General features: G+C 39.6%; 1 protein-coding gene across 1 annotated transcript in view; it reads left to right on the top strand.

The window, feature by feature from the left end:
- Positions 1–2,241: 2,241 nt before the first annotated feature.
- Positions 2,242–26,939, top strand: part of LOC134842590 (DNA damage-binding protein 1-like) — a 46,456-nt gene continuing 21,758 nt past the window's right edge. The window contains exons 1-12 of the mRNA XM_063859001.1: positions 2,242–2,533; positions 11,597–11,872; positions 12,054–12,288; positions 13,267–13,414; positions 15,064–15,250; positions 17,935–18,097; positions 18,327–18,678; positions 18,942–19,360; positions 19,524–19,660; positions 20,826–21,029; positions 21,348–21,540; positions 21,692–21,934. Coding sequence (XP_063715071.1) covers positions 2,351–2,533; positions 11,597–11,872; positions 12,054–12,288; positions 13,267–13,414; positions 15,064–15,250; positions 17,935–18,097; positions 18,327–18,678; positions 18,942–19,360; positions 19,524–19,660; positions 20,826–21,029; positions 21,348–21,540; positions 21,692–21,934 — 2,740 coding nt within the window. The 5' untranslated portion in view covers positions 2,242–2,350. The remainder of the gene's footprint in view (positions 2,534–11,596; positions 11,873–12,053; positions 12,289–13,266; positions 13,415–15,063; positions 15,251–17,934; positions 18,098–18,326; positions 18,679–18,941; positions 19,361–19,523; positions 19,661–20,825; positions 21,030–21,347; positions 21,541–21,691; positions 21,935–26,939) is intronic.

Raw genomic sequence — 26,939 nt, 5'->3', positions numbered from 1 at the left:
CCAGTACAGTTTTAGCACTCACCTCCGCGCTTCTCAATCTGTTTGTTGAAATTTCCTTTTTTCGTTTTGGAAAGTTTTTTTCACTGTTTACAAAAATTTTAATTTTTCTCTGAAACTTCTTCTGATTATCAAAAAATTAGTATCAATCGAAAGACCGCTTATTCATCTGTGTGACGGCATTTTCCCCTAGAGTCTTTTTATACTTCACTTCTCTGACTACAGCCTTCGAAAAAGTGTGGGGAAATATTTGACCCATATTTTTGATTTTTTTTTGTTTTCTCGAAAACTACCTTTTCAAATATGAGTTTTTAGTTTCAATGGATAGAACTGTTTTGAAAAGTTCCACTGCATAACTGGCAAAGACCAAATTTGTTGCACAAAGTTATGGCACTCGGAATAGTCAAATACTTTTTTTTTACCGTTTTGTGGATCTTTTCGACTTTTCTCAAAACTAGCCTTCTAAATCTCATTTTGGGGGCTCAATGAGATAACGGGTAGTGGGAAGCCCCTCTTCGTTAGCGGACTCGAACAATAAGTTTACGCAAGAAGTTTTGGCCCTCTGAAAAGTCAAGTTTTTGATTTTTTGAACGTTTTTTTTTTAATTTTGTGAATGTTCTCGAAAACTACCCTGACATACCTGAGATTTTGGGTTCAATGCTCAGAACGGGTATCGATAAGTTCATTTGCCTATGCAACTACGCACAATTTTTTTGACTCCAAAAGCTTTGTCCTTCGGAAGAGTAAAATTGTTGATTTTGTGACCTTTTTTTTAAGTATTTGACTTTTCTCGAAAACAACCCTCCCAAATATGAGATTTTGGGTTCAGTCGAAATTACAGATTGCTTGAGTCACTTTTGAATAATTTTTCTGCATAATTGTTTCAGTTAAAATTCTATGATTCTCGGAATTGTCAAATTTTTCATTTGTTGACCGTTTTTTTTTACTTTGGCCTTCAACTATGGCCTTAAATAAGTCAAAGTTTGGAACCTTCGACAGTTTTTTGGAAATTTATTGGATTACGCGAAAACTAACGGACCAAATTCTCAGGTTGTGTTCATTCGAGAAACCCGGCTTTGGAAATCTTCTCCGATTAAACGGCCCTAACCTGCTTTTTTGCAGGTTAAGGCCGCTTAACGTTGTAATTTGGAAAGTCTCTAGAACGTTTATTAGAATTTTTGACCGTTTTTTAGAAACATTTTGAATTTTCTTAAACTTTACACAATCAAATCTCAGATGAAAAGTACATTGAAAGAACGGGTTGCAGAAGCAGCGAATCCTTAATTGTTTGTAAGAGAAGTATTATTTATCTCCTTGGCTAATTTCATTATCTTAAAATTTTTTACTCTACTAAATTGTTTTAGTTGAGAAACACCTAATGTTTTAGCCAAAGTACAATTTTTGAAATCAAACTTTTCTTGCCGCATCAGTATAGCAAACTCATTCAATATTAAACACGTACCTCCAGCTTTAGCTTGGCCTATAGTTGTTTTTTATCGAGAATTTGGTTCACCTAGTTTTTTTCAACATCTAAACTTTTTTTCGACTTATGTCAGACATTCAAATGTCAGACATGTTTACCTGAAATGAACGAGACACGAAAGTTTAAATTTTTTGAATTTTGGTAGACGTAGTTTTCAACTCGTTTCATTTTTTTGACTGGTTATGTTATTTGTGTTATGCGTTTTACGCAAGTGGCGCGAAGCTCCGCTTCGCATCTGTTTCAAAAAAGTCTATCAAAAAAGTCTATCAAAGAGCCTTAAGACCAGGGGCGGATTTAAGGGGGGGCGGACGCCTTCTCCTCAGGAATTTGACCCAAAGGGTCCCCCCTTTGGTACTTTTTAAGAAATCCATTTTTGGCGACCGACTCTGAAATTTTTCTGAAGGCGCCTTTGGCGCCAATATATACTTATTTAGAGTAGGCCTAAAATATGGCCAAAACTTTCCAAAAAGTGCCTAAAATTTTCTGCGGCGCAGAAAATTTGGCCAAAACAGGACTAAACTGTGCTTAAGAAGAGCTCGAAAAATCCATTTTCCGTGTACCTAAAAAAAAGGTCGACTAAGTTTTCACAAATTTTTTTTGAAAATCCGCCCCCCTCGAGAAAATCCCAGATCCGCCCCTGCTTAAGACCATTATTTTTTCTTTGAAGTTCGAACATTTTTTTCTAATGGTGTTTTTTTGCTGCTCGTGTTTTGCTCGTTAAATTAGAGAGGTAACTGTGTGATCTGAACTGTTTTCAGGACCTTCAATAGTAATAAAAATACTGACAACCTATCAGTGAGTTGAAATTCAGTTTCCTAATAGTCGACTTCGGCATTGACCTCTCCTGCTCCCATTTGAGAAGGACCGAACATGAATACCTCAAGTGGAGTGACAGGTGGCAACTATTACGTGGTGAGTGGCCACAAACCCACAGCAGTCAGTCACTGTATCACGGGTAACTTCACAGCCCCAAATGACATCAACCTCATCGTGGCCAAGTTCTCACACCTCGAGGTCTATTACGTCCAGCCGGAAGGACTCAAACTTTCCAGGGTTAGCTACTTTTGGCAATCAAAATTTGAAGTTTGATCAAATTGTGATAAGAGCTTTAATGAAATATCCTCCAGTCGACAAATTTTTAGCTCATTGCTACTTCCCCGAACACTTCAGTTCTTTTCATAGTGGTATTATCTGCTACTATGACATGGTATTATGATGCAATCTATGGAAAAAGTGGAATAATGTTGTTCATCGTGGCTAATATATTTCCAAATCGAAAATTTAATGGAGTGAAAAATGACCATGATTTATTTTGCAAAAGCACAGGTTAAAAGACCCCGGAGTTTTTTCATGGCGTTAGCAAAGTCTGCTATATTGCCCTTTCTAATACTGTTACAAGCATTCGTCCTTGAATGAGATCGGAGTATTGAACTTTATGTCAATCGAAATCTTGATTTTTGGGTTATAGGGAAATTGGTGAAGGCAATGATTACCCTTGCGATAATCTACAAACAGCTACGGTATTGCAACCGGGTACTAGACTTTTTCCCCGTAAATAACCTGGTTCACAGAATGGTCAATAGAAGGCTTTTAGTAATGGTAAATCACTAATGTACAACCTACATCTTATATGTTCCGTCGCTTATGTAGTGGTTCGTGATTGCTTTTTAGTTTGTACATGCAAGTTCTTAAAAAGTGATTTTTTCTCTGAAAAAGTTTCGGCTTATTTTCAGCTTATTATGTGTCGGCCTTAATTATCTCGGCTTAACTACCTTATATTTTTCCCCTTGCGATAAGCAAGGGTGTTGCAACCTGGTAATATGCTTTTTCCCCGTTAACAACTTTGGTATGGGCCTTGTTTGCCTGTTATGAGTTTCTTTAATAACTTTGGTAGCTGTCTGTATTCCACGATTTAGTATAATTCGGGTTCAAATTTACAACTTGAATGCTTTTGGCTTGTTTTATCGTTTAGTTTCTGTATATCACGTCGTTAGATAATCGAAATCAAGGTTGAGTTGGTTTGTATGCCTCGGAGACAACCCAAAATTTCGAATTTTTTGTTTTCGAATTTTTTGGAAACATTTTTTTTTGAATTTCAAAACTTCGAATTTCTAAAATCATTATCTTGAAATTTGTGATCATCTTTTCCGGCTTCAGGGGCATCTAACCATTTTCGTCTGCATGTTTACATTCCTTGATTTTTTTATTACTACCTTAATAATTAAAGCAACCGCGTTTCGCGACAGGGCATTTATGAAAATGGGTGGTTTGTTGCGTGTTTCTGATTTTTTGCTGGTGGCTTTGGGCTACCTCTGGCATTCTCTGTTATTTTGTATCGCAACTGGTGCGAAGCTTTGCATCGCCTCTGTGTTACGCTTGCAATTAGCAAGCTTTACCAAATGGGAGTTTGTTTCTTCAGGTTAACAATTAGTTCAACAATTGTTCAACAGTTCAAGTAACTCGGATCATTTGACACCTCGGTTCATTCAAAAGTGAGTTGTTGATCTGCACATGTGCTTTAAATATAGCGAATATACGTGAGAAGACAAGGTTCAGTGGTTCGAATCCGACCAGGACCTGTGTGAGAGGGAAATTTTTTGCGTGACATCAATTTTTTGTCCGAGTTTTTTGTCTGTTCACTCTTTGTCGGTTAAGTCGCCTCCGTACTCAACCGAGATATTCACCTCGGTTCATTCAAAAGTTCTTCGAACGGTGGCGACTTACAGCACAAGCAAACTTATGTAGGAGGCAAACCTTTCTTCGAACGGTGTCCGTACGGTGGCGACTTAACCGACAAAAAGTGAGCAGACAAAAAACTCGGACAAAAAATTGATGTCACGCAAAAAATTTCCCTCTCACACAGGTCCTGGTCGGATTCGAACCACTGAACCTTGTCTTCTCACGTATATTCGCTATATTTACAGCACATGTGCAGATCAACAACTCACTTTTGAATGAACCGAGGTGAATATTGTGAAAATGAACCGAGGTCTTTGATTTTGGCGTTTTTTAATACGTAAAAATAATTATTTTGATAACCGAGCAGTTTATTCCGTCTTATTAAGGCGTAAGCGTCGAATAAATTGAATTCAGGCATTAATAAGGCCATTTTTTCGGCTCACATGTATCAGCTCAATTTTTGTCGGCTTTGTTACCACGTCGTAAGTTTTTTTGAAGCCAATCCAGAATTCACTTGTTTTTTGGGGGGTTTGTTTTCTCAAAAATTAATTTCCTTCCAGGCAATTCGTGACAAACCTTGAAAATTTGTTACATCTCATTTTTTTGACGATATAGCTACTTAGTTTCACTTTGTTGTTCTTGATGTTGCCTTTTTGCGGCTGCGCATAGTTTCTTCTGCGTAAGTATCGTTTGAAATGAGCTGACTTGTTGTTCAGTTTTTCATATATGTATGGAGTTTGTTTGTCTGTTTTTGAGAATCGTTCAGTGCTTATCATCATGATCAATTACTGTTAACCTAACTAAACGCAGCGTGACCACCTAGAGTTCTGGTCAGTCGACCCAAAATCATAAAGTCAGTTCCAAAATTTGCGATCAGACGCGTGACTAATTATCAGTTGAATATCTGATTCAGTATCAAGTTTTAGTTGTCCTCTTACCAAATCGTGCTTGAGAAGGTCTATTAAGTTTTTTTTGATGCCGCCCTTTTCTTCCTGGAAATTGCTTGCTACTAAAAACAACAAAATACAGGGAAAGTCTTGTTAGTGAACTTTTAGGCTGGCGAAGAATATGGCCGAACTGACGCCAACTAAGTTTCTCTATGCGAAATGAAAGTGGAGTTGTTTTCGATATTTGTATATGGAATCGTTAGATATCCGGTTTGGCCACTTGATGTTTGAAATGAATCAGAGGTGAGATCCTTGTGTAACATCAAGCTTATGTAGGTACTATGATGTCGCAGCCCAGCTGCCTGCGTTGTACATCATTGTCGAGACCACTAAGGCTTCGTATGCTCTGATTCTCTTTCCGAGGCTCAAGTTTTTTCTCGACAGCCAAACCTTTCTGTAGGAGGCAAACGCCGCATTTCCCTTGGTGATACGTTACTGAATGTCGAACTTTGCGCAGAGATGAGATCCTAGCAATTTGGCTTTGCGCCACTCTTCGTTGCCTCTAACCAAATTACCATGTTGGTCTTTTTCGGCGGTAGCGATGTACACTTTTGTGAACTCAGTTTTGCTTGTATTCATAATGAGGTTCCATTCTCCTAGGCATTTTCAACTGTAGTGTGAATGCTACTCAGTTCATCAAAATCTTTTTAGATGAATTCGACATCATCAGCGTATTCAGATTCCCTTAGGAGAGAGCACTCTTTGTAAGAAGGATTTGGTCTGCTGAGAAGGGAACGGACCAGACGTAAAGCGGCAGCTAGATACAAAATGAAAAAGATAAAAGATGCCAGAAAGAGAGTCCCCTTGCAAACTGCCAATGGTAGTTTCAAAAACGTCGGATGCATTTTTGCCGACCTTCACTTGAAGTTGCGTCTCTGCTAAAAGTATCCTCACAAGTCTCAAGTCATCTACGCTCCCGCCTGCATCTTCGATAACATCGAGAATTGTGTTCCGCTTTATTGTATCGAAAGCGCGGCCGAGTTTCTCAAAGTGCCATTTTTTCTTCACTACTACGCTCAACACCGTTCTCTGTTACCAAACAATGTCGCCTGTGCCTTTTCCGCTTTTATAGGCGCACTACGTTTCTTCTGTTCAATTGTCTAACAGAGGCTTGATACGCTCTAGCGTAATCAAGGATAGCAGTTTGCTTGTGCTGTTAAGTAGAATGATGGGTGGCAGATTTGCTGGAATACCTCGTGGTTTTTGTGGTTTTGGGAGTGGTATAAGAATCCCAATACTGAAATCCAGTTCTTCGTGTTGTTCAGAAGACCTAGTGATAATTTCTGCAAAATGTTCGTAAAAAGCCTGGCTTGCACTTTTTGATAAACTCATTGGCTATGTTGTCGGGTCCGCATGCACTACCATTTGAAAGGTTTCTAGCAGATTTTTTGACTTCTTCAACTCTAATAGGTAAATTCAGAGGCTTAGGTTTTCCAGTGAAATACTGAATATGAGCATGGCTGGAGTTATCTCTTAACTTAGCTTCGTAGGAAGACTTCAAAATCTTGCACTTCTTTTGATCGTTTCCCGCAAACCTGCCATTTTCATTAAAAACTGAAACAGTTGGCGACGGAACAGATGCTTTTAGTGATTTCAGAGCCCTGAACATACGACTAGACTCATCTGTAGATTTGATTTCGTCTTCGATTCTTTGCATTCTGCGTCTTCGATTTCTTTTAGTCTTTTGCAGATGGATTTCTTCTATTGTTTTGATTGTTTTAGCCTATTGATTGTTTTTATCGTTTCTTCGCGCTTACAGTTTGCTGTTCTATCACGAAGCTGAATATGTAGACTTTTTTGTGCTTTTGTCGTTCGGTTTCGCCAACATGTTTGTTGGCGGCATTGAGTAGTCTAGATGTCAACTTGAGTAATTGATCTTTCAGAGGTCCTAATTTACTCAAGTGTACACACTCTTCTGCGAATTCTGTGTACACACTCTTCTGCGAATCAGTGCTTATGAAGTTCTAAAATTAGCTTTATTTTCATCTCGCGCAAGAACTACACTGCAGCTCTCTCGATGCCTCTGGGTGAGAAAGGGGCCCCAATTGCAGTAACTATGTCAATCGTTGTGTCTGCTTTTGTCGCTTGTTCCACTAATAAAAACCGTAGTCAAAATGGTTGGAGTTTAAACAGCTGTGCGAAGACGTCAAAATTTTTTGCTCTTATCGTATCAGTGTAACACCTCCCCGGGAAAAGGGACGGGAAAAGTTTCATGGTCGAGGCTATGAGCCAGCATCTGAGTCACTTGAATTAGAATTTAATCCGAGGAAGTTAACTTCTTCGGCGGAACTGGACCAAACGGAGATACTAGTCAGCAGTCATTGGGCTGGGTGATGAGAGATAGAAGAAGGGCTAGATGATGTCATTGGGATAGTTGAAGCACATTTGACATTCGCCTGGATTGTTAGTTTAAGTCGGTGGAGGTATGAGTTCAAGATTGGGAGTACCCTGAGCGATCTTCTCGGGCTGAACGCTAGTTGTAGCCCATCAATGGTACCTGCTCCTGATGGCCAATAGCGTCTCAACGTTAGCTCAGAACCTTGGCTTCGAACGCTTTCCTGACTCTCGGCTCAGTGTTTCACCGATATGGGCGACGATACCAGAAATGAAACACAATCAGTTACTGCAATGCTGATTCAATTCTACACAATCAGTTACTGCAATGCTGATTCAATTCTACCCTGTTGGCAAATCTTCCCTCGTCTTCGCCTAGCCAACAACACATCTACGATGTGCCAAGCAGAAGAACAACTTTACCTCACACCCGACGTGTTTTTGTCAAGGCACTCAAAGGTTGCCCTCCTACGAGTGTCCAGAAGCGTCATCAGGGCACTCCTCCTCATCGCAGGTATTGAACAAAACCCGGGTGCCGAAGTTCCCCTGTTTGCAAATACTCCTGTCTACAATGCACTACTTGCAAGAACTGGTGCCATATCAAGTGTGCGAACGTGGACCTCTACACAGCCAGGTGGATCTACTGGTACTGCTCCACCTGCAAAGTCCAACCGCAAGCGAACCTCAGAACCAAGACAGCCCCCAAGACCGACATCAAACTCCTCCAACTGAACATCAACGGCCTCAGGAGCAAAACCACATCATCTCTGAAAACTATGGCAGCTCTGATCCAAGAAACCAAAATGGACCCCAAAGCCCCAGTCCGAAGATAGACGGCTACTCCATCATCCGCAGAGATCGTACGAGAAACGGAGGGGGACTAGCTACAATTATCGAAGCAATTATCGCTACAATGCTAGCTATGGGAGACGCCAACGCGCACAACGGACGTTGGCTTTCTCCTATTCAACCAGACACTAGAGGCAGCGAGATCTCAGAGGTGTTGTCTCTCAGCAACCTGGTTGTCGTCAATAAAAACTGTCCGACGAGGCTTCCTTTCAGCGATACTAGGCCGTCCTCTCCTGATATAACAGCAGCCACTGACGACATTGCACTCTTGACCAACTGGCACACCATCAATAACAAGATGAGTGACCATCTCCTCTTACTGATCACAGTGGAGACAAACGACGTCAGAGTTGGAGTCAAACACAAGCACAACTGCATGTGGAACATTAAAAAAGCCGACTGGGAAAAGTTCGAAAAAGAACTGGACGATGCAGTTTCGGCATTCCCGGAGCCGACCAACCCCGAAGAAAGCGAGAAACTCCTTCGAGAGGCGGCTACGAGAGCCGCTGAACAGAACATTTCCAGAGGCTGCCATCACCAGAACACCCCCTTCCTCCCCGCAGAGATCGGAAAAATGACCACACCGCTATTGACCACGCCACAGCTTCACAGAAGAACGCTGAGTAAAAAAAAGAGAATCCTCAACCGCAGGAAAACAAAAAGGATGGAATTCGTGGAAAAGAACACTCGCCTTTCGACAGGGAAAATCTGGCAAGCTGTCAGCAAGATCAACGACAAGAAACATCCACAGAGAAACACCGCCCTCATATTCGACGGAAAAGTGGTCACGAAAACCAAGAAAATTGCCGACAAGTTGAACCGTTTCCTCGCGAACAGTTGCGAAGTAAATAGTTTGCCAGAAACAAGGAAAAGTAAACGGAATGCTGCAAAGCTGAAGCCCACTGAGGAAGACTTTTTCACCATCACCACCGAAGATGTTCTGAAAGCGATAGGAAAGATGTTCAACTCTAAAGTAGCTGCCCCCGACGGAATGGCATCCTTTCAACTGAAGCACTTTATGTGGACCACCTGCTCCTATGTGGCTAAGCTTATCCAGTTGTCGCTCAACACGGGAAGGATCCCGGCTATCTGGAAAAACGCTAAAGTGGTTCCTCTACAGAAGCCGAACAAGCCGGCCCACGAGCCCGATAGCTACATACCAGTGAGTATACTACCACCTCTAGCCAGACTTGCCGAGATAATTATCCTGCCCCAACTGCAAGCAGCGACGGACCTGCCAAAGCAACAACACGCTTTCAAGAAGGGTCACTCAACTGTCACTGCCGTGTGTTCCCTGACTGAGAAAGTCATCAAGGGCTTCAACTGCAAGAAACCAGCCCTGCGCACCGCAGCCGTTGCCATCGACCTTAAACGGGCGTTTGACACTGTTAACCTCGACAAATTAATCAACATGATCATTAACTCTAGGCTCAACACCACTATCAAGAAATGGCTAGCCTGCTACCTCAGAGGCAGAGAACAGCGAACCAGCTACAAAGGAGTCCTCTCAAAGTCGACAGTGCTCAAAACAGGAGTACCACAAGGGAGTCTCCTGTCTCCCATTCTCTTCACCTGGTATCTCCAAGACATTCCCCAGCCGTCAGCAGTTGAAACAATTATCTATACAGATGACATCACCATATTTTGCCAAAACACTAAAATATATACGGCCGCACTAATGATCAACAGTTATCTCGACACTCTCGCCCGCTACCTAAAATCCAAACAGCTCTATGTCTCCACTACCAAGTGCGCAGCCATGCCCTTCAGCACCTGGAACGCAGAATGGAAGACCGACCTGAACATCAACAGAGGGAAGGGGCCAAAACACCAACAGAGCGCAACATCAAGTTACTTGGCGTCACACTGGACCTCTCAATATCCTTCGGAGAACACGCAAAAATCCTTAACAACATAGCTAGCAACAGAAGCAATGCCCTCAGAGCCATCACCTTCAGAAAACAGGGACTCAAGAAACTCATTGGAGGAAACTGGAAGCAAGACAGAACGACGCACTGAGAACCGCCACAGGGTGCAAAAGAATGACAGCAATCGACCACCTTCGACAAGATACACTCTGACTGCCGGTGAAAACCCACAACAAAATGCTAGCTAGCGAGTTTGCAGCTGACATGAAAAACCCCGACCACGCCTGCCACGAGCTACAAGCAGCAAATAACGAAGAAAGAAGAACAATCCAAAAATCCTTGAGTAACCACCTGAAAACCGCACAAACAACGCTTGACATACAGACGAAGAAGGCACGAGAGAGAACCTACACAAAGCCTACGTCATTGATACCATAGCAAATCTACAGCCAAACGGAGTTCTCAACACTCAACCCCCAACGAATCAAGACAAGATCGACGAAATGGAGAAAACCTTAACAAGACAACAACAAGTCGGGCTCGCCCAGATAAGAAGTGGTTTCTGTTCTCAACTCAATGATTATCTTCACAGAATTAACGCCTCCGAAACAGACATATGCCGATTCTGTAAGAAGGGAAAAGAGACAGTGGAACACGTGCTAGCATGCCTCGCCAACCTTGCTCCAGAAACCCTGTGAACAGACCCAAAAAGAGCCGCGACCAAAACTGACGGGCTGTGAGGGCCTGCGCAACAACAACAAATTCTACCCTGAGGCACGACGGGAGGGGGGCGTAGTGTGGGTCTGGACAAGATCGGAATATAACTACCTTCTTAGAATCTTCCTAAGAAGTACTGGATAACGTGTCAGCCCTTTATACACTACTGTTGCTCGAAATATATGATGCACTGGCCCAAAAAAAAACAGAAAGTGTGACGAAAGCAGCTTAGTCGAAAAAAAAACATTGTCAATTAGATCTAACAAAATGTTCATACACTTTTTTCTCGAATTGTCTTGAATACAGTTCATTTTGAGTCTAAATTCAAATTCATCTTAGTTTTTGTCTGCTGGCGCGCTGTTCTATCTTCATGGTGTTAAGCTCCGCTTCGCCTGTGCGGAAAATCAAAATGTACTCGAAGTTGAAATACTTCGACTACATTTTGATTAAACATTTTGATTTAAAAGTTATAGTTCAGGAATACTAGTTTTTGATTTTTTCTACTAGTTTAGTGCATAATTGTTTAATTGTTAATTTTCTTCAACTAGTCCTCTCCGCTAAACACTTCTGCTCGAATCCGATCAGCAGAGTCTCGGCCGAGCGTGCGCGGTATTACGAACCACCAAAATGTTGCGAAGTGGCTCCCGAAAATACATAAGATCTGTGTAAAATGAATTATTTTGAAGCGTGTCGCTTTTTGTGGTAATCACAGTTTGTTTCAGGATGTTCCGATCTATGGACGCTTAACTTGTCTGGAAGCATTCCGACCAATGGGAAGTGACAAGGACTATTTGTTTATGCTGACCAAAAAATTCGACGCGGCAATTTTGGAGTTCCAGCCTGGAAAGGAGGGGTCGAATAACGAGTTTGAAGTCGTTACTCGGTGCCATGGCAACATGAAAGAAAGAGTAGGTCGCTTGTCGGAGTCGGGAATGAAAGCGACTATTGATTCCAAATGCAGATGCATTGCGCTTAGCATATACGACGCAAACATCAAGGTTTGAACTGAACTGTTTTTGGAATCTACTTCGAAGGTTTTAAGTTTTTAAATTAGTATGTTTGTTTGACCTTGGTTGATTATATTTTGACAAACTAGTGTTGAGTGTAAGCTAGTTACTATTTTTGTGCTAAATTTGTGAAAAATTCCCCTAACGTTAAAATTTGGTGCTCTTGTTTCAGATTATCCCATTGACCCCTGACCTGACAGAGATGACTGCGTTCACAGTTAGGTGTGAGGAGACTAACATAGTAGACATGACATTTCTGCAAGGGTGTGAGACTACCCCCACTCTCTGTCTCATCTACCAGACCCAGGGAGGCAGACACGCCAAGACATACGAGATCAATGTCGCCAGCAAAGACCTCTGCAAAGGACCATGGAAGCAGGACAACATCGAGATAGAATCATACATGGGTAATTGAGTCTATATGAAAGCGACGAAGACACTTTTTAGCTCACATTCTTTAAGAGTAATGAACATAGTGAGTTATATATAGGTCTTGCTGATGTTTCTTTTTAGGAAAAGTCTTAAAATTTGTTCTCGCTCACTTTTGATTTTTCGCAGTTTTTCTTGATTCCTTTTTAAGTTCAGTGCATTTTTATTGTTTAAAGGAAGGCATACTCCACTATCGAACAGAAAAATTGTAAAGGGCACGAAAAACGTGATCGACTTCTATAATCGTACCACGTAAAAGTTCTAGACGCAAAAAAACGGCCTTGAGTCGCAAAAAAAAAAAACAGCTTCGCTCAGCAAAATAACACTGTCTGGAATGTGGGGAGATAATACAAATGGACTATCCTCGACAGGACTGTTAAGGCCTACACTGATAGCTCCTCTGCGATTCGCAGGAACTACAATTATTATTATTTCGAAAAGGGAAATTAATAATCAGATTTCCCATCGAATTAAAAGTTTTATCTAGTGAGCCAGATTTCTCAAATTGGGTTAGTTTTAACATAAAAGTGTCCATCATAAGTTGTTCTACAAATTCAAAGATCTTTAAGGCCATCTATTTTTTTCTTTGAAATTCAAAAATTGAAGATTTTTGAAAACAAGTCGGTTTTTTTCAGTTTCCTTGCGTTCATTACTCTTTTCCAACTGTCAGTTGGCTATGTTTTCATATTACCACCAAAAAAGCCGTTTTTTAATTAAAGTTTACTGGTTTGATGTTCAATATCAGTTTTTCAAGCGGAGTTCAGTTAGATCATGCTTTTTGGCGAGTTTGATCACGCATCAATTGTGGCATCAAAGATGTGTGACAGGATCAAGCCTCTTTTTCTCTGTTGCGACCACATTGTACACAGATGAAGCTTTCAGAATAGCACATTCTGAAAAGTGATAGGTTTGAATGGCTTTTATTAGTATCGATAATATGTTCTCTTTTGTTTTAGTGGTGCCAGTGTCGGCACCTCTGTTTGGAGTACTGATTATAGCAGCCCAGTCTATCACCTACCACCAGGGAGAACACTATGCGCCCATTGCCCCTCCTGCGATCAGGGACGCCTCCATCACTGTCTGTGCATCAATAGACTACAACAGGTATTCATCATATTAATTGACTTTCATACATATTACTAATTAATGCGCTAAATTCTAGTCATAAGTTAGTCATTTTTGAATTATTAATCTGAAGGCGAAATTTTCGTCTGAACGCGTAAAAGAAACAAATTGAATGATTGAAGAACTTTAACAGAGAATTGAAGAACTAACACTTTTCAATAGCAGGTACTTATCCCCAATATCTAACTTTATGTCGATCGCAGCCTCATCAAGTTACCAGTTCGATAACATAACGCTCCGGGTTGTTGTTCCGACCATTGATTTTTTCCATTGATTTGAAAATAGGTCCATTAGACTGAGAAACTTGGTACTACTAACAGGAAAACTAGTTTTGGGAGCTTCATTTAGCGCTTTGGCAATATAGTTTTACTAAGTTACAATTATATTGTGCAAAAAAAAAATTTTTTTTTTCGAAGACAACTCTTGATAATTATGCTTAATTTATTAGCTTGGTACGTTTTTTTATTTTTCTCTCATCTAACCACGCTCAAGAAACGACACTAATTAGAAGAAAAAGAAAAAACTTTTTTATAATTAAACTTGTGGGAGCAAGTGGCTTGTTATCGGGAACTAGACTTTTTCCCGCAAAACAACTTTTCGTACAAATTTTCAACTTGCTCTATTATTGAATCTTAATAACCTCCTTCCCTCTTGGCCTAGATGTAAAGACCTTGCTTTTGCACCCTAGAGTTTGCTGTTCGACTCTCGGCTGGATCGTTTGCTGAGTGTATTATTAAGAACCTTCTTTTTTTCTAACCTAAGTCGCAAATATTGGTGCCACTTTTGGGGCACCATTACAGATTTTTTATAGCATGTGCTGTGACATTCGAATATTAATAAGTTAACACAATTGATACATTTTTAATTCATCAATGCAACCGATAAAAGCTATTTGTTTCAAACATAACAATCATAAAAACTCGCTCTCAGAATTTTTCTATTTCAATATATCTCGCAATTTTCTAAAATGCATAATTTTTACATAATGTGGTTTTATGCTTTGCGATATATTACATGTCAAGTTAATGTGGATGCCTTCAGTTTGTTATATTTCAAATTATTATTTGCAAAATTGTGTCTATTTATATTTTGTGCCTTTTTTGCTGAATCGCATTGGCAATTTATTGGCATATGTAGCTGCTTTATTCGTAACTAGTGTTTTCCGGTGTTCAATTGTGCGTGGCTGAGTGGATAGTGCGTGAGACCGAAAATCTCTTGATTGCAGTAAGTCGCAGATTGAATCCTAGACTTAGCCGAATTTTGCCAATTTGAGGATTTTTCTATTTTTTCTTATTGCACTTTCTACTTATAGTTCTTGCATCACACCACGCACAAAAAAAAATAAACTAAATTCAAGAAAAAAATCGGCTACCTTTGTTTTTCTTAGTTTGATTGTGGTTTAGTTATAAACTTGGCGTTAGTAAGTCTCATGACACATTTTAAAGGCTCTAAACCTGATAGACAGGGATTGATTTATCTAATTCTCCTCTCATTTGCGGTTATAGGTTCATTTTGGATTTAAACTGAAATATAAACAAGAGTGGTGGAATGTTTGCTGAACAAGATTTTGGCTTTTCTGTTGGCTTTTTCTCACAAGCCCAATGGCACTTTTACAAGTGGGTTTTCAGATTTCTTCTGGGCGACTTGAGTGGCAGACTGTTCCTGCTCCAGCTGCACGATGCAGACCCGGCCGCAGATAACCCAAAAGTGCGCAACCTGGACATCGCCCTGCTGGGCCACGTGACCATCCCAGAGTGCATCACGTACTTGGACAACTCGTACGTTTTTGTGGGCAGCAGAGTTGGGGACAGTCAGGTATGACCGGAATGCAAATGTCAATTGTTGACTGAAATAATTGGTTTTAGCATCCCAAAAATGTGGCGTTAACTATACAATGTTTTTTCAAAGAAGTTGCATATCTATCTCTATCTATCTATCTATCTATCTATCTATCTATCTATCTATCTATCTATCTATTATATATTAAATGCGGACTTCACTATCTCGCCATGTTTAAGATTCTTCAACATTTTGTTTTTGCATGTTTTACGAGAGAAATTTTTCACGGTTAAGCTATATCGATAAAAAAGAATCAATGTAAACATTTTTGATCAATTATAGATCATCATCAGACTGAAATAAAGCAAGCATTCAGATGTACAAACCTATGTACATCGTGAAATACAAAATTATGAACAAATAAAAAAAACAAATAGCGTAAAAAACTAAACTTAGAAAAACATTCAATTCAACAGATAGATGATACAAAGAAAACATTGAACGCGGATGGTGAGTTCGCGAAAGTGGCATTTATCTTTTCTATTAATCGCCGCTGGCTTCGTACTGTTGATACGCAGAGCTTCAAAGGTCAAAACTTAAACATGTTCGCTAGATTTATCTATAACTTTCGGCGTGATGCTACTACTGTTCCCAGTACATTGCAAAAAAATTTCACCAACTGGAGATGAGATGCGTGAGTGTTGTACAGACGAGCGGTTAGGTTTCGGGCAGTTTGATCCATGTAGCTGGCGTCGCAGTCGCAGCCAAAGCAAACAGTTGGGCAAACCACGTGATTGCATAAATGATTCTGGATCTTCGATTTCAGCGATAAAACTGCGTTTTTAATTTGCGCGATCTGAAAATGAACTTGTTGTTGTTGCCTAGGTGCCCGAAGTTTTGCCCTCTTTTTGTCCGTCGTTTGTGGCTTCTTCTGTCTCGAGTTGTAAGCAAGCGGCTGTCTCGATTGGGTTTTCTCAGAGAGCGTGGGGGTCGAGTGTGGTCGGGTTTGCGCTGCACCTGAATAGGTCGCTGCACCTGAATAGGTGACACGTTGTGTGGGTTTCTGTGTTGCACTGTGGGCATGCTTCTGAGGTTGTTTCGCATGCTGTGGGCATGCTTCTAGTCTGCGCAGATAACTTTGTAGGAATGGGGAATAACCGCTCCGCAACTGGACAAGGGTCCGTCTGGTACTTCTCGGTAGTCGTAATTCGTCCTTGCTGAGTTAAGGGGCTGGTTCGTCGAGTACTTTGTTGTTGTCCCGGTTGTCTAGGGCGTCTTTGACCTCGTTTGTATGCGCTTTTTTGAGGAGCCCTCTGTATCATCTTCGGTTATGTGTGTTGGAGGCCCTATGTCATCATCGTCGTCGTCTGCTTCCGAATCAGATGTTTCTAGGAGTGCAGTGACGTACCTCTCGTACCTACTGAAGAGCGCTTCCTTCATGTTTCTATGCGTTTCCGGTCGGTCTAGCAGCCTGTTGCCAGGGTGTCTTTCAAGATGATGGGCCAACTGGTGCTGGACTGCTTTCATACGTATGTGCCGCCTGATGGGTAGGGTTTTCGTCTCGTCGTGTAAGTGCTGGTTGGCGGTCATCGTGGTGCATCCTGTGGCCACTCTAAGGGCTGCGTTTTGGACTTTCTGCAGCGTTTCTACGTGGGTCTGCGCAGCGATAGGAGTCCAGACTGGTGATGCGTACTCGATAGATTGGCACGAACTTGAGCAACACTCCGCAGCTTGTTGTTCTTTTATTTTGGGCACGTTGATTGTTTTTTTTTAAATTAGGATCTTGTCGAGCATGCGGTGAATACTGATTGGCTTCTCATAGGCTCGTAGCTTTCATAATCACCGCTTTATCGCATATTGCAATGTTTAAGATTTTTTTTCGATTTAATAGTTTGAATTCAGTGATTATCTCATGTTTGAATTAGTAACCCCATAGAGGTATGCTATCAGAGCTCTCCAGGGGTTGCAATTTTGGCCAGCAAATATGAGCATCCAGAATATTTTAAGTTCACGAGATGACGTTTTTATGGTTTTTGAAAAATTTCTTTGAAAGTTCGAACCGTATTGTGGGTCGCTCTCAGGTTTCTCTCAGTGGTTTCTGAGATTCTCCTTCAACTTTGACTGCTCAGGTTTGAATTCAATTCAAACCTGAGCAGTCAGATATGACTTTTCTATGATTTTTCAAAATTTGAATAAAAAACTTGAAATAAAAAAATACAAAAATGGAATTACCAACCATGTAATTCGGTGCTGTTAGGGTACTCTCAGAGATTGCAGATCTTGTTTCCTAGTTTGACCGCTCAAATAATTTTGGTTTTCGAGATATGCCGTTTTTATGATTTGTCAAAAGTTCGAAGCAACGGAGGTGCGTTACACGCTAGTTTCATTTGAACCTATGTTGATTTTTACTGAAAATTGTGCTGAACATTTCTTCGGAGTTTTACCAAGTTTATTTATTGAAAAAGTAGACCAAGAAGCTTTTTTATTCTGTCAATCTGGGCCACTCTGTGCTGTAGTATAATTTGTATTGTGCAAAAAAAAAAGAAATTAGAGACTAAGAAATTGGGTTAATTTTCGAGTCTTAAAGCTCCGAATCTAGGCATTTTTGGTTTCGGTAAAAATAGTATTAGCATTCTGTTTCTGAACACTTGAGGCTGCCGAAGTCGTTGCAAGCAATTCGTCAAAACGAATTCAGTACGTGGATGTTTTCTGATTTGCAGGTGGTGAAGCTGAACGAGTGTCTGGTGCAGGAGAGTGACCAGGAGAGTAACCTCTCAATCGTGGAGACCATCACCAATCTGGGTCCCATCGTGGACTTGACAGTAGTGAGAAATGAGAACCAGGGACCGGATGAAATTGTCACTTGCTCCGGATACGACTCAGGTAGGATCTCCAAATTGACGTTTTCATGCTCTTGGCACCTGCTTTATTCTACCTGTATTCAGTGACTCTCTTCTCTGAGTAGTTTGAAATTTTGGAGATGGTGATGAAAATGGTAGTGGGTTGAAGTTAAAAGTTGAATTAACATCTAGTGAAATCGTGGAACGTGGATTTTTATCTTCAAGTTCTATTAACACTTACATTTGATATGTGATTTTTATCATTCGCTTAGAGGGGACCTTGCGAATCATCAGAAATGGAATCGGAATCCAAGAAATGGCATCCATAGATCTCTTTGGAATCAAGGGTGTTTGGACGCTCAAGCTAGACTCCAACCCTCCAAATAGTTTCCACAACGTTCTCGTACTATCCTTTGTCGGCCAAACGCGAATGCTCCGTCTCTCAGGGGAAGACGTGGAGGAGTTTGATATAGCGGGTTTCAGTTGTGACTCGCAGACGCTTTTCGCTGGTAATGTGAGTTGTGAACAGATTGTGCAAGTGACGTCACATTTTGTTCGTCTGGTGGATGATACAAGTGGTCAGGTGATAACAGAGTGGAAACCACCTGTTTCTAATACTATCAGGTGAGGAGTGCTCGGCTTCTATTACTTTTAGTTCCGTGTTTGAAACGAATGGATTCCTATAAAGTGATACTTTCTTTGTCAATTGATTCTAATTATGGTTCTGATGAGACTAAATAATTTCAAGTTTTATACACTTTCACGTAAATGAAAGTTTTCTGTCGCAACTCAGAAAGTCATGTGTTTTATTGGACGCACGAAGCACCAATATGTTGAAACTATCTTCATCGAAAGGCGTAAAAGGCATTGCCTTATTTTTATTTCAGTAAAGTGGCGTGTAATTCATCCCAGCTAATAGTGGCAACTGGACGAAAAGTGTACTACTTGGTAATCAGAGAAAGACTCATCTTCCAAGTGGGACGGGAGTTCGAAATGCCCTACGAAGTGGCCTGCCTGGACATCACTCCTCTGACCGACTCTAAATTTAGCGACATAGTTGCAGTGGGATTATGGACAGATATAACAGCTCGATTGTTTTTGCTACCCGGTGACAATCAAAGTGAATTTGTGGAAATTGAGTCGTGCACACAGAAACTAGGCGGGGAGATTATTCCGAGGTCGTGTATGATGTGTAAGTTGGACGACGTGCCATATTTGCTGTATGCACTGGGCGATGGATCTCTGGTTTATTTCAAGTTCGACTATCTGAACAGGGTGCTGAGTGAACGTCGAAAAATCAATCTCGGTAAGTGAATTGGGTCTTCGCAGTACCAAGTGATGTTTAGAGTGGCTTTCATTAAATAGTGATTGCGATACATTTTGAAATAATGAACAGCAAGACCAAAATTACCAAATTCAGAAATAACAGTAGATGAGATAAGTACTAATGTAATTTTTGCAACAATCAGGAACCCAGCCGACAACTCTGTCGGCTTTCGAGACGAATGGGGGCTCAACCAAGAACATCTTCGCATGCAGTGATAGACCCACTGTGATCTATTCAGTGAGCAAGAAACTCCTCTTCTCAAATGTCAACTTGAGAGATGTGAGTCATCTTATGTGGCTTCTTACTGTTACATCGGACTTATTTTACTACTCGCGGCTTTTTGGGCCCTCATTTTTATGCAGTTTTCTCTAGGTTTCAGTGATTTCATGTTGTAAGTGAGTGATTTGTGTTTTCAGTGACTTATGAAATAGAAATAAGCTGTGTCAAGGATAAAAACGGTATTATGAAGTTGTATCGGATTATTCTATTTTTTAAAATTTGTGAGACTTGGAATTGTTTCGCATTTTTGTTTTCTTGAAAAATACTGTTGGTTTTATCAAGTGTACTAATGAGAGGAACAGCTGCTCACATGTGTGCCTGCATAATCTGCTAGTCTCTCCGGCCTTAGAAAATTTGCAAAAAAATTTACTCATTTTTTAAATTTTCTTTCAAATCCTAGATTAAGGGTTCAATCGGAAGAACAGGCACTGATGATCCTCTTCATATGCAGATACGTCCTTATTTTGTAGAAAAAAGTTATGACCGTAGGAAAAGTGCACTTTTTAAACTTTTAATCGTTTCTTGGTAACTTTTCTCGAAAACTTCCCTGTTGATTTGGGGACAAGAATCCAATCGAAAGAACATGAATAATTTTTCCTGAAATAAGCAGCTGCTACCAAATTGTTTTAGGGAAACTGCTACGGACTTGGGAAAAGGCCATTTTTGACACTTTTACCGTTTTTGTGATACTGGAATACTACTGTACCGAATCTGAGCTGAAAAGTTCAATCGAAAGAAAAGGTTGGGGGAATCGTACCTGCATGAGTGACTACTCCTCGATTGTGGTTTAAAAAACTGTCACAGACTTGAAAAAAGGCCATTTTATGACAATTTGTTTTGAAACTTTTTTTTGAAAATTGCCCTCACCAATGTATAATTAAGGGTTCAATCGAAAGAACAGGTAGCAGGATTTTAGCAGGAGTAAGCGGCTGATCCTTTTTCGCAGAGAAAACGCTTTTGTTTTGGGAAAAGTCTAATCTTGGCATTTGTAAAATTTTTAAGCAGTTCTCGCATCATGACAGTATATTCTAAAAAATACCTAACAGGTACCTCCACCCTTATCTGGGCCACTAGAGTTTTATGGGATAAAGTCAACGGTAACAAAAGTGTAGGAGAAATATTGTCGAATTATTTTTATTAGTTGAGGACATATGGTTTTTCCTAGGTAACACACATGTGCTCCATCAACGCAGAAGCGTACCAGAACTGTCTGGTGCTGTGCAATGAGTCGACTCTGACCATTGGGGCCATGGACCAGATCCAGAAGCTACACATCCGCACAATTCATCTCTACGAGACGCCTCATGCAATGGCATTTCAGAAGGAGACTCAGACTTATGGACTACTCACTAAAAGACACGATAAAAGGGTTAGTGGCCGAAAGGATTCATTGAAAATGGTTGTAAATTTTTTTTATTCCGCAGACGACTGTAATTTGGTTGGTTTAATTATTGAAGATTCCTCGTCAAGTCATTAGCAGAAAAATGTGAAAAAAAACTTGAAGTTATTCAGTTGATGAAGGAAAGTAGCAGTAAGTCCTAAATTGTAAATGTTCAACAATTTCTCCTATACTCATGAATCTTGAACTGAAGCATACAGAACGAAATATCTTGATTCAACATCCGAGTGTATTTTTGAATTTGTTTCGTTTTTGGTAATGCTAATGGACGAGTTGTTTCCATTTCAGAAGTCACTGTTATCATTAATGTCGGAGGACAACCCTAATGCAGCCAGTTTAGCCGCGCTGTCGCACAGTGGTTACTCAGAAGACAGACAGGCTAGCGAGTTCCAGTTCCCACAGCAAGTGGACTCGGCCGAAGCAGGCGGCACTGCAATGGACGATAGTTTCGATCGCAGTTTTGGAAATCTCCAAGATTCGTGTAAGAGAAAAAGCACGTCCTGTTTTTTTTGAAGAATTATGCCAAATGACATCAATAAAGGCTGAAAATTAGAGGGACCTATTCTTGTTAAGTATTCTTCAAGTATTATCAGTATTTAAACTTCCCCTAATTCAGGACCTCTGGTTTTTAGTCCGGATGGATACGACTAACGCCTCATTAAACACGACGACTAACCGAAGTTTTTCGGGCTCAGTTAACAGCGCATCACCTGGAAATGAGAACGAAAGCAACGATGGCGCCGATATCTCGTCTGTAGTCATTTTGGATCAGCACACCTGTGAGCCGCTGCATGCGTTTAGACTCAATCCAAACGAAATGGCCTGCTCTATAATCTCTGCAAACCTGGAAGAAGACTCGGCCTTTTATGTTGTTGGTAAGACGATCAAATTGATAACTAGTCGAAGTCTCTTAGTAATAATTAACTAAATGATTGTATTGATTCATTTTACACAAGCAATCTTTTTTTCCGACCTAAGTCTTAAATATTGTAGCGATGCAAATATTGTTGCGATAAAATGAGTGCATTTTGAAAGTGTTCTTTTTGATCAATAATCGACTATTAAGTAGAGCCAATGCTAAGTTTTTTAACACAGACTATTATTGTTCCGACTTTCATAACCAAAGTAACATTATTTGTGCTCTGGTGTTTGTTTCTTCAGACAAACTTCGACTTTTTAACTAGCCGTTTGTGACGAATTTTTTAAAATATCATTCAAGAAGTATTGTTTTCCTGAGCTTAAATTTGGAACGATATTTCACCTGTGATCGTTTTTTGTAAATTTATGGTGGTTTAAAAGTTGCCATTTTGGCCAATTTGTTACAATTAACGCGCGATATATTTCGCGCTATTAACGCGTAAGCGGAGATTTAGTCCGTCATAGAAATCGTTCCAAATTGGTTGAAGGAAGCTTATTTGCCATAATAGATTTGTTACTAGGAGCGAAGTTTATCACTTTGTGCTACATATGGCGTGTGAAATTGAAAAAAAATATATTTTTATCTTTGTTAAATTTTTTTTTCATGTTATTTCTGCTCCATAGACTGATCAATAAATTGAGGCATGTTAGTTGGTAAATTTCTTTTGTTTTCAAGTTGACTGGTACTGCTAATGCGACATAATTGTCGTGCCTCACTTAAGAAATTTTGTATACCTAAATGTTTACTCATTCAGGTTTTCCCAGTAGCGTTATCGATAATATTTTTGCTTGTGTATACGAAGTACAACTTCGGCTCTGTGTCAATTTTTGCTTTAGCGAACCTTAGTGAGCGTTAGTAATATACCACGGTTTTTCTTTTTTCTAACCTAATTTGCAAATATTTGTGCAATTTTGGAAACCATTACGGCTTTTTGATAGCATGTGCTTTGACATTCGAATAGGATTAAGTTCACATAGTTGATACATTTGAAAGAACAGCAAAAAAGTTGTTTGTTTCAAACAACATTACAATAAAAAACTCGGTTTCAGAATTTTTTTTACTCAATACTTCTCGCCATTTTTTGAAATGCATACTTTTTTACCGTTGCGATTAGCCAGCGTTATCAAACCGGAATAAAGACTTTTTCGGGTTAACAGTTTGCTTAACAGAATCCTTTGAATCAATTGGTATCTTGGTTCATAAGGAATTCAAAGTTCTAATGATCTCCGGCTCACTTAGTCTGGACGTAACAAATACGCCTGGACCGCCAAAGGTCCTGGGCTCGAAACTGACGGGACCTATTTTTTTGAAACGGGAAAGAGTCCGTTAAAAATGTCGGCTTAGTTTTCAGGTTTTTTCAAACTTTTTTTAATAAGTGCTAGTGTTCTGAGTTACCCCAGAAATTGCTGTTTGTATTTTTACTAAACTTGACCAAATTGCTGTTTGTAATTTTAAGTGTTGACTGGTACTGCTAATGCGACATAATTGTCGTGCCTCACTTAAGAAATTTTGTATACCTAAATGTTTACTCATTCAGGTTTTCCCAGTAGCGTTATCGATAATATTTTTGCTTGTGTATACGAAGTACAACTTCGGCTCTGTGTCAATTTTTGCTTTAGCGAACCTTATTGAGCGTTAGTAATATACCACGGTTTTTCTTTTTTCTAACCTAATTTGCAAATATTTGTGCAATTTTGGAAACCATTACGGCTTTTTGATAGCATGTGCTTTGACATTCGAATAGGATTAAGTTCACATAGTTGATACATTTGAAAGAACAGCAAAAAAGTTGTTTGTTTCAAACAACATTACAATAAAAAACTCGGTTTCAGAATTTTTTTTACTCAATACTTCTCGCCATTTTTTGAAATGCATACTTTTTTACCGTTGCGATTAGCCAGCGTTATCAAACCGGAATAAAGACTTTTTCGGGTTAACAGTTTGCTTAACAGAATCCTTTGAATCAATTGGTATCTTGGTTCATAAGGAATTCAAAGTTCTAATGATCTCCGGCTCACTTAGTCTGGACGTAACAAATACGCCTGGACCGCCAAAGGTCCTGGGCTCGAAACTGACGGGACCTATTTTTTTGAAACGGGAAAGAGTCCGTTAAAAATGTCGGCTTAGTTTTCAGGTTTTTTCAAACTTTTTTTAATAAGTGCTAGTGTTCTGAGTTACCCCAGAAATTGCTGTTTGTATTTTTACTAAACTTGACCAAATTGCTGTTTGTAATTTTACGAAACTTGACTTGGTATAAACATGTTTTTTTTGTGTTTAAATTTTCTTCTGCCCAAATGAGTTCGGCCTAAGTTTGTGTTGGCTCAGTGACCTAAATTCGAGTCCTGTCAACCGAAATATTTTTTCATGCTCACATCTGGATTGCGAAAAGTACTAAAATTCTTAATAGAATTGTAGTTCAAGTTTTGCATGGAAACAATTGTTTTCCGGCTTGTTTGTTTTTTCCTTTTTTTTTGGCTTGATAGGTTTTGGCATATTTTATATCGGCTCATTGATATCGGATTGCAAGTTTTGTGTGTTCGTGTCTGTGATTTGAGATTGAGGGGGACTTAATACCTTTTTATTACTCTTAAATTTTCCTGTTTTGGGATTTGTAGGTTTTGGCTGACATTATATCGCTTTTCTGTCCTCATATTGTTTTTTTTTGACGAGCAAATGAATTGTTTTGAGGGTTAGGTGGACTTATTTATTTTCCAGAAGTCTGAAGTATTGTTGATTTTTTTTGGCTAAAAGAAACTTTGACAAGGTTTTCGAGTTTTTACCGCTGGATGCATTGTTTGCCGATGCTTATTGCACATTCCATTGTCTTGTCATGTTTTTTTTCAAAACTAGCCCAATTCAATTGAATGGGTTCAGTCTTTTCGACCTTTTCGATTTTTGTCATTTGTTTTTCTTTTTTTTTGTATTGCAAGTGGTGCTAAGCTCAGGTTCGCCTCTGTTACACAATTTGGCTCTAGGCTTTCCAATTTTTTACATGCAAATCTAGTGTGGATACCTTTAGTTCGTCGTATTCCAAATTATTACTTGCAAAACAGTCAAATCTTATTTCATGCCACTTTTGCTGCGTAGCGTGGCTTATTTGTTAGAATATGTAGCTGCTTTATTTTTGTCTAGTGTCTGCCAGTTATTAAGCTTTCCTGGCCGAGAGGGTATGGCGTGAGACTCCAATTCTCGAGGTTGCAGGTTCGAAGCCCATACTTAGCCAAGTTATACTTACTCCAGGCTAATTTCTATCTTCATATTTCATTTTGTAAAGCTGCTTTTTGTCGTGTTCTTGCTAGTGTTCTCGAAGCGCAGCTTCGCCTCTGTATCAACGTATTGTTTTTGCACGTTTAAAGGAATTTTTTAACGTTAAGTTCAAGGCTATTTTGAAATTTGCCCATTTATCTATCTTTTATATGTTTTTCAGAAGCGCAGTGTAGTGTATTATTACGAAGAATTTTTTTCATACTTAAGTCGCAAATAAAAGTACTCTTTTAGTGGCACTTTTGGTATATTTCAAATTGTTTATTTTTAAGATTATTCAAGGATAAACAATTCGGTGGCATTTGTTGCTGCTTTGTTTTTGGCTAGGCTTAGGTCCGGTTTGAAAAAAAAGCGTGATTATGAAAATGTATGGTATTTGTTGTTCTTCGATTTTTTGTAACACTTTGCTAATTTTTTCAAACTTTTCGCAGAAGTTTAAATGTTTCTCAATTTTCTGTAACGATTTTTTAAAACAATTTGTACCCAAGGAAAAACTGGCTGCTCTTCTATGCGCCCGCATGTTTTGCTAGGACCTTTATCTTACCTCACAATCTACGGCCTTTGAAAATTATAGTAGGGGGATTTTGGCCTTGAGTTTTTGAATAATGCACGAATCTGAGATGAAGTGTTCAATTGAAGTAAAGAAATATGGGGTTCTCCCCTTCTCAAACCGCTCTTATTTAAAGTAGCTAGTAACAAATATGGCCTCAGAAATGTCCAATTTTTGAAGTTTCAAGTATATCATATATTGCAAGGGTTAAGATTGTATATGATTGTGGGCTTCCGTATCTCGCCCTTATTAAGCTTTTCTTTTTGTTATTTTTGCGTGTATAACGTAAGAAATTTTTCACGTTTAACCTAAATCGTATATTGCAATTGCGAAGATTTTTTTTCGATTTTCCAGTTTGAATTTAGTGGTTATGTCGCCATGTTTGAAATAAGCAACTCAAAAGTGGGATGCTGTCAGGTTTCTCCCGGGCTTGCAATTTGGTCTTCCAGTTATTAATGCTCAAATCATTTTAAAAGACGAGATACGTCAGTTTTGGGGATTTTTTGAGAAATTTCAGAAAACTGAAACGAAATAATTTTTAAAATTTTTCAAATTCTCGACCATGTAGATGGGTGCTGTCAGAGTACTGTCAGCGGTTGTGAATATTGCCTCCAAATGTGACTGCTCAAACCTTGGTAGTATTCTAGACATGACGTTTTTAACAAAAACTTTCAAAAAAACTCAAATTTAAAATAAATTTGAAATTTCCATCTCTATACTGATGCGCTCAAATATGGATGCTCAAATGCTTTCCGAGACATGAAGTTTTTCGAATGATTGTTACAAAGAAATTTTCAGAAAACTCATGTTTGCAAAATTTCACAGAAATGAAAATCCCAACCCTGTAGTTGGGAGTTGCCGGAGGGCTGTCAGGGTTTGCGATTCTTCCCGAGAGTGCAGGGCGTTGCCAGTAGGGCAATGCGTGAGACTCCAGCTTTTGAGGTCGCAGGTTTGGAACCCGTACATAACAAAATGTTACCAATTCGCTGCTTGTTTGTATCTTTCCTTGTTTCACTTAATAAAGCTCCCTTTTTGTAGTGTTCTCGCTGGTGTTTGCAAAGCACAGCTTCGCCTCTGTGTCAGAAAAGTTTTATCCAATTTTTTTCTATAGGCTGGCAGCGTTTAAAAAGCTCCTGAATTTGGAGCA

The sequence above is a fragment of the Symsagittifera roscoffensis genome, chromosome 3, assembly GCF_963678635.1.
Source record: "Symsagittifera roscoffensis chromosome 3, txSymRosc1.1, whole genome shotgun sequence".
Taxonomy (NCBI): Eukaryota; Metazoa; Xenacoelomorpha; order Acoela; family Convolutidae; genus Symsagittifera; species Symsagittifera roscoffensis.
The sequence above is the reverse complement of the archived record's forward strand: the minus strand, read 5'-3'. Positions and strand labels throughout refer to the sequence as shown.